This window comes from Populus alba, chromosome 10 (genome assembly GCF_005239225.2).
Source record: "Populus alba chromosome 10, ASM523922v2, whole genome shotgun sequence".
Taxonomy (NCBI): Eukaryota; Viridiplantae; Streptophyta; class Magnoliopsida; order Malpighiales; family Salicaceae; genus Populus; species Populus alba.
This window is the reverse complement of record NC_133293.1, coordinates 19,574,977-19,586,609: the sequence shown is the minus strand read 5'-3', so window position 1 is coordinate 19,586,609 and position 11,633 is coordinate 19,574,977. Positions and strand designations below refer to the sequence as shown.

The following is an 11,633-nucleotide window of genomic DNA, read 5'->3' as shown; positions in this document are numbered from 1 at the left end:
TAAATATTATAGTCTCGGCCATGAGTGACATGTTTTTTTTTTTTATTATCTTTTTTTAAATGATATTTTTTTAATCAAATTAAATAAAAGGAAATTACAGCATGGCCCAAATAATTATAGCCAAATGCAAAGACTCCTCTCCTCGGGGGCCAAGATCAGTAAATAGAACCATTATGAAAACTAACCAAAACAACAAGGACAAAAATGCAAAAAGAAAACAAATTCTGTTTTCTCAGCTAGCATCACCGAAAGATCTTTTTCTTTCAAACCAAACGATGCCATTTTGTCTTCACAACTACCGCTTTTTCGTCAAGCTAAACAGCAACAGAACTCTTCCCTGTCCGATACGCCACGCGCGCTTCACCTCACTGACCGTTCAATCACGTGCCACCATTTCCAGCGAGCCAGCCATGGCATCCAACTCAGTCCGAGTGGCTGCAGCTCAGATGACGTCAATCAACGACCTGGCTGCCAATTTCGCAACCTGCTCTCGCCTCGTCAAAGTAAACTCGCTTTTGATTTCTCATTAGCACACAGTTTTGTTATTATTATACTTATTTTTGTTCCGACTGTGCTTAGCATTCCTCTGCTAATTTATTTTTTTTGGGGGTTGGGGTTGTAATGTGAAGGAAGCAGTGGCAGAAGGGGCAAAATTGGTTTGTTTCCCGGAAAGTTTTTCTTTCATCGCGGACAAGGATGGGGAAAGCGTTAACATTGCGGAGCCTTTGGATGGACCGATTATGCAACAGTATTGTTCATTGGCGAGGTAATATATGATTTTGCTTTATTTTCCCTGCTTTGTGATTTTATTTTTAGGTGATAGACATTGATCATCATATTATTTTCTGGCACAATATTAGAATTTTCTTATTGCTTTATGGTTATGGTTATTGAATTGTAAGTGGATTGGTCTTTTGGATTGCAGGGAGTCCGGCATTTGGTTGTCCCTTGGAGGATTCCAAGAGAGAGGATCTGACGATGCACACTTGCGCAACACGCATGTTATCATTGATGACTGTGGGAGTATAAGAAGCAGTTATAGTAAAATACACTTGTAAGATGGTTAACTCTAGGTTTTGTTGTGATGCTTCTCCCCTTATCACTGTAGTTCTTTAGTGTATATGAGTGTATGAGTATTGCTCGCTCGAAGTTTTTATGTCGATTCTTTCTTTTATATTAATTCGTGCATATCATGGTTTAATTTATCCATCTGGGAGCTAAATAAAAGTTTTCTTTCTAAATTAAGGTTTGATGTGGATGTTCCTGGTGGACGGGTATACAAGGAAAGCAGCTTTACAGAACCTGGTGAGCTCTTCATCCGCGTGTCTGAATTGCATGTTGAATGAACAATTATCTTATCACCTGCCAGCACCTGCATTTGGTTCACTCTAGAAATGTTTCTGACTGGTATAAAATAGCATTTTATTGGTTCACTTTTGACGTTTGTGCTTCTGTAACCTCATACCTGCAAATCTATGGCAAAACAAGTCACTGCCAGCCAATATGCCTAACGTGGCATGCTTTCTGGATTATCTTGATGAAGACCTTCTAATGCTTTATTTTTCTTTGATCCAAATATTTGGATTCATAGAGTTTTCTACTAAGAATTAGCCATGTGTAATGCATTCGTAAAATTTTCACGTGCTTCTAGGAGCATTTTCATATCCCTTGTTCCTAATAAGTGCTTTTTCACACAAGTTTCTGGGACTAACTGATCTATATTAATTATGTATCCAGGGAAGGATATAGTTTCAGTCGACAGCCCTGTTGGACGCCTGGGTTTATCAGTTTGCTATGATCTGAGGTTCCCAGAGTTATACCAGCAGCTCAGGTTCCAGCACAAAGCCCAGGTATAATTCAATTTTTATACTCTCTGGTATAGCTTGACTTTTATGATTTATCATGTAAAACATGAAGCATTTATTATAATTTGCAGATTTTATTGGTACCTTCTGCTTTTACAAAAATAACTGGCCAGGCACACTGGGAGATTTTGCTTCGTGCTCGTGCAATTGAGACTCAATGCTATGTATGAATTCATTTTTATCTTAGCAGAATTATGATTTTGGGTCAACCATGCAAGCTTGGTAATAATTCTCTTTCCCCTTTATCAGGTAATAGCTGCTGCACAAGCTGGAAAGCATAATGATAAAAGAGAAAGCTATGGTGACACGTTAATAATTGATCCTTGGGGAACTGTTGTTGGTCGGTTGCCTGGTGAGAATTAATGTCTCTCATTCTAGTGCTTCTTCTTATCCTTGAGTGAAGAGTCTATTGTGAATGCATTTCTATTTGCATTACATGTTTTTTTTTTTCATCCAATGGACTCTTCGATAATTTCCCATTCTCCTTTCTTCTTCTCTAGCTTGTGGTGCTTTTAAAGTATGAGCTGTGTACTTTGGTTTATAGCCCATTAGCTTGTTTGATGAATTTACTGATTACCAATTTGATTCTCTTTTACTTTGCAGATCGCATTTCAACAGGGATTGCTGTGGCTGATATTGATTTTTCATTGATTGATTCAGTACGAGCAAAAATACCAATTGCTAAGGTAACTTTATCCTGTTCAATTCTAGGATATGAGGCTGATTAAAAGTTAACAAGTACTTAAGGCAACTAAATTTGGAGGGGAAGAAATACCAAACACGGGTGTGTTGAAATAGCAAGACAGCCCTCTAGGTCTCAATAGTAGCCCAAGCCTCCGAGAGATTTGATGTGGAAAGACATGCATATTGCACAGTTGAGCCTGGATTTGATGGGCTATCTGCTTTGGAGGTTAGGGACAAGCACTTAAATTATGGACCAGGTCCACGCTGCTGGTTTTGGTGCTTGTGCTTGATTTATTTGATTCGCCTGAAATTGTGGAATTCTAGATGTGAATTGTGGCATGCCGGGGCTCTGTGTCTATCATGCTGGGTTGGTTTGATGTTGAACTATATCCTACTCAGGATCTAACCTAATGTGCCTGCGCTACATAGTGCCTGGTATCGCCTGTTAGTCTAGCAACTGGCCTCCCCCATGTGGGCCATGTCCATCCTCCACTGCTAGAATTAGAGCTTGTGAGCATCTGTATACTCTAACTCAGCTTGGTATGCATGCATGTGTCCTGCGCTTACATAGATGCAGGTGTCAGTGTGTGTGGTCTCTTGAGAGTCTTTTGTACATTAATGCTTTAAAAGTTGTGCATGTGAATCCATGGTACAATGATGTGTGGGTGTGTGCATCATTCTATTTATGCGAGTTTTCCTGTTTGTAAAGAAATGCAATCTCTTATACTTCCAGCAAAGAAAGCCTATCGAGTTCTGGAAATCTACATCTTTATGATTGTTGAAGATTGTGCCCGTCCATCTATGCTATTATCCAGACAACATGCCAACTCGCATCGAATTCATGCTGTACCATATGATTCAAGGAACAGTCATCTATATTCTTGCTAGGATGATACAGTAGTTAAGAATAAGTTGGAATTTGGAAATAAGTTCAGACGCCATTTGTCAGTGAGCATGCCTGCTTAAATTATGCTCACCTTTTTAATCACATCTGTATACTGTCGGGGACAACAAAATATTCATCGAATACTTCGATACTTCATGCAAGGATTTGAATGTAACATTTCCATCTGTTATTGTGGATATGTCAAGTAAATGTTGTTGATTATGGTTGCAACTTGCAAGTTTGCAACTCCTGATGTGTAAAGGGGTTTGAAGGAGAAGGCATAAAAGGGCTTTCGTTTGCAATGAAAGCCCATCGACTTCTGGAATCTGCATCTCTATGATTGTTGAAAATTATGCCCTTCCAAGCGCGTGCACTTTTGTCCAGATAATCTGACAAGCTGCATCAGACTCCTGCTGTTGTATGTTTCAAGGACCGGTCGTCTCATTTATCAGCGGACATGTCTCTGTGATTTGTTCTCTATAATCCATAGTTTGAACTTTGAAGACGAATTAATCCGAATTTTGACAGCATTGTAGTGAAAGAGGCTACTGTAATAGAAGAGACTCCAGAATATAACGAGGGTGCTAAAGTCACGTAATGCCAAATTGAGTGGTCATTCATAACAACAAACAAGGCGTCTTTGCAACAATAGGCTTGTCTTAAGAGATTGGTAGCAGGCAGGATTGCGTTTTTGCTTTCCTCCCGTTGCTTTGGACCGGAACAAGTATACCCCGGTTTAAGTGTAGGTTTTCAAGTATGTTTAGCAGTATGGTAATAGTTGTTTTTCAAATAAATTTTCGTACCAAAATACATATTAATAATTTTTTTTATTTTTTAAAAATTATTTTTGACATCAGCACATCAAAACAATTTAAAACATACAAATCATATTAAATTTTAGCAAAAAAAAAATTGAATTTTTTGGAAACGCGATTTCAATCACGTTCCCAAACGGTTTCTTCATTGAACTAGGGATGGGTTGATTTTTTCTAACATGTTAACCCAAAGTTTTTTATCCTTCTAGCTCCATTTTCTATCCTGTACATAGACAACTAGTTTTTTGACCTATGTTTCACAGTAGTTAAATCATTTTTTTCTAGTCTTAAAAAAATATAAAGATATTAAGAAGTAAAAAATTTAATGCATGCTAGATAAATAAAAACTTCTAAAATACTCGAATATTAATATATTGGATGACATATTATTTAATAAAAATATATTGAGATTGTGGCATATTGAATTGACCCGAATCAATTATGATAAACCTGTAAAATTCACGATTCAATGGAGAAAAATATGATAACCCTATGGAACCCATACCGGGATAAATTATAAAAGTCAATTGTGATGAATCAAATATTAAAGATCACAAAAAAATAATAAATCTAGAAAAGTGATCCACAAAAACAACTCAATTAAATCTGTATTGGTAACTGGCACCACACCGCGAACCAAGAAAATTTTAACCTAACATAAAAAATGGTTAAGGTGACGTAAGTGTTTCCAAAATTTTAATATTTTATCTTTAAAACGCAATCAAGTAATTTCAATTTGTCAGGAAAAAAAAAACCCTAGTACCCTCAATTAAATTAATAAATAGTATATAAAACCCAAGAAAAGACCTAATTAACCCTCATAAAAAAAAATAGAGAAGGGCAAACCCGTCTTTTCTCATGGGCTAAATCTTTGGATGTACCTTTTATGACTCGTGCTAGAATTAAACATGTTTTGAAGCGTGATTGCGGTTGCTTTTCAAAATACATTTCACTTGGAAAATGTATCAAAATGATATTTTTTTTTATTTTTTAAAATCATTTTTGAAATCAGTGGATCAAAATGATTTAAAAATACAAAAAAAAAAATATTAATTTGAAGTAAAAATAAAAATAAAATAAATTTAAAATTTTAAAAAAATACTTTTGAAACACAAGAACAAACAATATTGTAATAATTCTTAGGTAATTTATATGATGGCTGGTGTATAATTGTATTACATGATGAGCTATAATATATTGGGGAATTTGGAGTTATGAAGGTGTGCTTTTGGCATGAAACAAAATATAGTATATTGATTTAACATACATATAACAATGAAAAATAAAAACTGCTATTTAGTTGTTTGAAAAATAAGAAAATATTACTAAAATGTTCGAACCAGGAATAATAATAAAATATATCAAATCTTCAAATCTAAATAATGGATTGCTACCTAAAAACGAAAGCTGGACCTACAAAAATCATCTAAAAACTATACATCTAGCTCAACAGGGAATACAGATGGCAGTTCGAGGCTCCATCGACGTTCCTTTTAATTATTTAAAAAACGACTATTCAACCGTTGAGATTAGGAACCATAAAAAACAATAGATAAATATCCAAGTCTTATTCATGGATCGCTACTTGACAACCACCGAAGCAAAAGCAAGACCTATAAAAATCACCTAAAAGCAATTTATTTTGTCGAATGGGGAGCAGAGGTGGTGGCCCGAGGCCCCATCAATGGCCCACTACTGATAAAACTAAAAAGATTTTGCTTGGGCTGGGATGTGGCTCGTATGGGTCTGGGCACAGGAACTTGTTTTCCGGACGGATCGGAGCGGTTACCTGCTGGGCCGGGACAAATTGGCATTCCCAAGGGCTAAGATTGTGATTCCCGATGACGTGTCATTCAAGAGTAATCTGTTTAGTAGTATATTATATATTAACTATAATTCTAATAATACTTATTTAATAAACAAAATCATCTAAATCTTAATTAAAAAAATAAATTAATATTTTTTTTATTAAATCTACCTGTTCAAAATAAACTGTAAAAACTAGCGCAATGACGAACGACAAATGGCCTCCGGGTCACGAATGTATCAGCAGAGGGCTTTCGTTTTCGCAAAAACACTGAAACTGAGATTCATTCGACTGGACTCTCACTTTTGTTTTCAGATGCTTTCGCTGTCTGCTCTTCACCGTGCGCCACCTTCTCCTCTAATATACCAGGTGCGTGTTTTCTTATATAGCAAACTGGCTGCTCAAATATCATTAGGTCCTTCTCGTGTCACGTTTCCTTTCTGGATACATGTTCAATCACTTTAATTTCGCTAAATAAACATGGGTTTTATAGTTAATTACGTTTTGATTTGCGGGTTTTTCTTTTGAGGGATTTCTTTGTTCATGCTTTAATGCAGAGTGTAATTCAAATTGTGGATTTCTTATTGTTTTTTGAATTGCATTAACGTCGCCTTAAGCTGTTTTTTGTCAGAAATAACTGAATTTATGAGAATAAATGCATGAAACTGAAATGAGATAAGCTTTTTATTTGAAAAATTATTTTAACGGCGATGTTAATCATCACAGTGATGGATGGTGGTGAAGATTCCCAAGAAAGTCCAAGTGTTTATGCAGCGGCTGCATCAAGTTCCGATAATGCAGAGCCAAGGTTTGTTAAAATCTATTGAATAGCTGGTTGTTTCACTTAAAACCGGTGCTTTGAGGTGTTTCTAACAATGATTACTTGGCATATTTTTGTGTTTACTGTATCCCAGTGCCTCGCAGACTGGAGCACAATGCAATTCCCTTGAGAAACGCAAGCAGAATGCAAATGAAATAGAGGTGGACGAATCCTGCACGTCAAAAAAGCGGCCTCACAACAGCTTCATTGAATATTAGTGAGTTTGTGAGGAATAAAAAGTTGATCCCTTTATTAGGCAACTTGTATTTTGTTTGTGTTAACTATGATGAGTGTTTGTGATTCTAGCTTGAGCAAAGGATTGGATGGAGAGAGGGAAAATGGGGGGAAGAAGAAATTGAAGGTACAAGAAGTTTGAAGTAAGCTTTTCTGCGTGAAATTTAGATGTCACGACTGCTTCAACAGAATATTTCAATTGTGTTTACTGGTTTATCGGTTGGGGGTGGGGGGTTTGGATTCAGGCTCCAAAGAATGTCGCAAAGCAATGGAAGTCACTCCCAGAGGAGGAGAAGAGACCATTCCAAGATGCAGTGAAAGATGCTTGGAAAAATCATGTAAAAGAGAGAGGTGAGCGCCCTGAAGCACCAAAGAAGGTAATTTGGGTTGGGGCTTGCCTGCTGAAAATTATGAAGATTTAACTAGTTATCCAAATATGATTTTTAATTTTGATCTTGGGCAAAGCCTAAGTGCCATAACTTTTTAATGGTTCTTTTGACCATCCAGGCATATCTTGATTCCCGGTGTTCGTTGAGAAAGTTTGCAGCAGTTGTCAAAATGTTTGATCAAGATCAGATTCAAGCAGTTAATGCTCTTGGACTTGCTGGGCTCTTGCATATTAAAAAGCAAAAAAGGAAGTTCCAAGTGATTGAAGATCTTGCTGCCAGGTTTGACATACAATCTTGTGAGTTAGAGGTTCATGGAGGGAGATTGAAATTAACTCCTGGTGGAGTCGAGTGGCTGTTGGGTCTGCCATCGTCTGGGCTTAGCGTGGAGCAATTTATTGGAAACGACGAGGATGCCCGCATGACGTACAACCTTGGTTCAGATCGAATTCATGCTGGTCAGCTGGGGGATAGTCTGGCTTCAATCCCTGCCAGTCCTGAGTTTCAAGCAAAATTCCTTCTGTATGCCATTTCTACTGTGATACGGCCTAGCACATCTGTATATGTCAGCCCATCATGCTTTGGCATCTTGAAAAATCTCTCAATTGTCTGTGCTCTCAATTGGGCAAAATATGCTTTGGAGGGCCTTGTTAGTGGAATTAAGAAATATAGCGAGACCGATTTTGTGCCTAGCAAAGCTAAGCGGCTGACTGGGTGTCTTCTCATTTTAGAGGTATGATTGTATTGGTTGGTGGGTTCGTTTATAGACTACTAATGCGCACAACTTCAAATTAGTTGTGATCTTGCTTCTCTATAGTTACACTTGCATTTTTGTGTAGATCTTTTACTTGGAGCATGTCAATGTTGGCCAAATTAAATTACCAAGAGCAAGTGGACTAGCACCTCGGATTTGTGATTGGGATGAAGATGCCAAAAGTCTCGTGTTTGAGAAGGTATACAAGCTTGGAGGTATGGACAGTGATAAGGTAGGCATTAGAGCACCTTTCTCAAATTCGTGCTTTCCATTTACCCTACTAAGCATCTTGCAAACTCAAGAATTTCTTTTATAAACAACTTCTCTTTTTTCATGACAAATAGGTTGAACTGGTTACGAGAGGTGTTTCTGCTATGGCATCACACAGTGTTACGGTGAGTTGTAAGATGCTCCCTTCTATGATGCATCATCTACCAATATAAACAAGCATTGACAATTGGGATTTGTTTCGTGCTGCAGGTTGCAAAGAATAAAGAACTCGCCGAATTGCGTAAAGATATGGTGATGTTTTACATGGAGAAAATGAGTGCTGACATGGCCAGATTTAAGGAGACTGTTCTGTCAGCAATAGCTGGGCAGCAAGTGTGCCTACTTGAACCATCAGAATATATTCAACCTTCACATCCCAATGATGATAGTCGAGGGGCTGACCAGGAGGACGCCACTGAAGTTCCTACTGAAGCGATACCTGAGCAAACTGTCCAGACTCTGCCTGGTCAAACGCCTGCCGATGAACACTTGCACAAGGATAAGTTAGGGGCTGTTATGTGTTCAGGACAGCCTCGCCTCGGTGCTTTGAAGGATTCTGTTGATTCCCATGTCAAAGGGAATATTGTATCACATGGAGCTGGGGAAAAAACGGTTTTGACCTTTGATTTATCAGTAGGGAGGATTGATTGTTAACATGGCATGATTTACGATACAACTGTGGGTGGAATTGATATTGTCATGCAGGGGCCTTAGATGCAATAATGGATGGGATTGCTATTTGCAATGCTGCACGTTGCTTCATTGTTGGCAAAGGTCGTCTCTTGCTTTGCTAGAATCGACCACTGAGCTCGGTATGGCTGATATACCGGCCCGAGGTTTTTTTATTTTTTGATAGAAGTAACAACTAATTTTACGTGCATCAAGGAGAGAGAGAGATGTGAATTGAGGCCGCTAACCATTAATTTTGAGAGGGAGAAATATCTATTATGGGTAGTCATGGGTCTGAAGCCTCTTCAGGCCCGAGACGGATGTGCTTATGGAGGCCTGTCTACTTTGCAGACCAGGATCAGGTGCCTAACTCTCTTTCTGTTTTCAGGGTTAAAGCGTATAACCAACCTAATTTATGATGAAAATGGACACTTTCCCGTGACTAATTATAGGCAGTAATATGTGCTTTAGTGCCAGAGCTGGATCATTGAAAAATACCACTAATTCACCTACTTTTGAAGCTTAAATCGTGCTGTTCAAAAAGAAGAAAAAGTGAGAGCGCAATACTGTGGTATAGGACCGAGAAAAAGAAAAGAAGAGGCTATTTTCATATGGGCTCCACAACTCAGTAAGTGAGATGTAATATCATTGTTAACTCGGAGGACAAGAGGCATCTAAAATAGCCCCGTAATAAAATTATGTTCCATCTTTGGAAAGGGATGCCACCGAATTTCTTTTCAAGTCTCGGAATCTGTAACAGTTAGAAGATAGCGTTTCACGGCTGAAAGTGAAAGGGATCCCCTCTTCTTTCTCAAAGTGGCCCATTTACACTGCCACAAATGCCTGCCTTTATCGAAAGCAAAACCATTTTTAGTGATCCTTTATGTCCCCTCTTCTTTATATCCTAGCAAAACCAATAATATATATGCATGAGCTCGACACGAAGACTAGCTAGAACCAAGACAGCAATTTTCGATGAGGAGAACAAGCTCTCTGATCCTTTTCATTGTAGCCATTACAATTTCTTCTCTGAGCATTTTAAACCATGCCACGAATGTCACCCTCCAAGGATCGTCATCAAAAAACTGTTCATATTCAATTGAGATTGAAACAACTTGTGCTCCATCTGCTGAAACTAAAGATCACATCAGTGTTAGGTTCAGTGATTCTGCAGGGGACTTGATCATAGTGAAGCATCTAAAGAACCCCAAGCTGTTATATGCTCCAAAGGGTTTTAAGAAACAAGGCGGTGCGTATGGAGGATTTGAAAGATGTGCCATAGACTTGTTTGAGGCAAGTGGAACGTGCATGAAGCAAAGTGTGTGCTCATTGTACCTTAAGAAAGTTGGTACTGATGATTGGAGACCGGGCTGGGTCAAGGTGCTCCATCAAGAGAGCAGCGGTGCTTTAGTACCAGTTTCTTATGTGTTCTATTTTAGAAGATTTGTGCCTGAAAATGTCTGGTATGGCTTGGATTATTGTCATTCTAAAGAAGGTTTTATGCCTCACTTTGCAACCTTTGAAACCTAATGTACTCTGGCGTTGCTTTATCCTTTATTGTAATATATTTTTTCTATAAATATGACCTTATAATACCAACTCGTTGCTTGATTTACAAAATGAAAAACATTTCTAAGTTAATTTTTCTAGCACTAACTAGAAGTTCGAGTGACTACCTGACGAAGATGGAAGATGAGAGTATTTTTCAAAATCACGCACACGTATACTTAATGTATTTCCTTGAACTTAAAGCCTATTTGGTGTTGTTATTATAATAATGATTATGTTTTAAAATAATATATATTTTTTATTTTTAAAATTTTATTTTTAATATTAGTATATTAAAATGATATAAAAATATATAAAAAAAATTAATTTAAAATAAAAAAATTTATAATTTTTTTAAAAATATTTTTTAAAATGCAGAATCATTCGAGCTTTTGCCTCCAAAGCCAGTCCGTGTTACTTCTTGAGAAAAATACAATTAAGTTCTGGCCCGTTGGAACTCTTTTTCTATAGAATCTCGGAGCATTTGCTTAGCCTCTGTTTTACATAACGTCCGCCTCTATCCTCCCGCAGAAGGACGGTGTGTGGAATCCAGCCAGAGATGCAGCAAACCTAACAAACCTTTTTAGCCATTTCTATAGAGATGCAGCAGACCTGTGACTTGCTGATTCTAGGTTGGATCCTGAGGTCCCAATGTATTTGCCAGCAAATTTTTAGCAAGGGAATCGAGATTAAATAATTAGTTCAAGATGAGATCAGAACATCTTGAAGCTTAAAACCAAACACCAGACAATATCAAGTATACTGTACTCTTACAAAAATTTGGAAACAAATTGGCAAGATAGAAAACGACCATGGAGTCAGAACCCATTCCTCCTGCTCCAGCCATTACACGGTGAACAAGCTGAACCAAGCAGACACACTGGTCCAGAGAGAA

At 37.6% G+C, this 11,633-nt stretch overlaps 2 protein-coding genes across 2 annotated transcripts; both read left to right on the top strand.

Annotated features, from left to right (window-relative positions):
* The first annotated feature begins 255 nt into the window (after nucleotides 1-255).
* Nucleotides 256-3,666, top strand: LOC118059911 (deaminated glutathione amidase, chloroplastic/cytosolic). Its single transcript, XM_035072918.2, has 9 exons — nucleotides 256-503; nucleotides 630-766; nucleotides 926-1,054; nucleotides 1,247-1,305; nucleotides 1,738-1,850; nucleotides 1,937-2,029; nucleotides 2,115-2,217; nucleotides 2,469-2,551; nucleotides 3,283-3,666. The coding sequence occupies exons 1-9, from the start codon at nucleotides 276-278 to the stop codon at nucleotides 3,322-3,324; spliced, it is 987 nt and encodes a 328-aa protein (XP_034928809.1). The 5' UTR covers nucleotides 256-275; the 3' UTR covers nucleotides 3,325-3,666.
* A 2,572-nt stretch (nucleotides 3,667-6,238) lies between these two features.
* On the top strand, nucleotides 6,239-10,789 carry LOC118059910 (uncharacterized). Its single transcript, XM_035072917.2, has 9 exons — nucleotides 6,239-6,426; nucleotides 6,784-6,865; nucleotides 6,972-7,094; nucleotides 7,184-7,238; nucleotides 7,357-7,488; nucleotides 7,619-8,230; nucleotides 8,337-8,483; nucleotides 8,596-8,646; nucleotides 8,732-10,789. The coding sequence occupies exons 2-9, from the start codon at nucleotides 6,786-6,788 to the stop codon at nucleotides 9,173-9,175; spliced, it is 1,644 nt and encodes a 547-aa protein (XP_034928808.1). The 5' UTR covers nucleotides 6,239-6,426; nucleotides 6,784-6,785; the 3' UTR covers nucleotides 9,176-10,789.
* The last annotated feature ends 844 nt before the right edge of the window (nucleotides 10,790-11,633 follow it).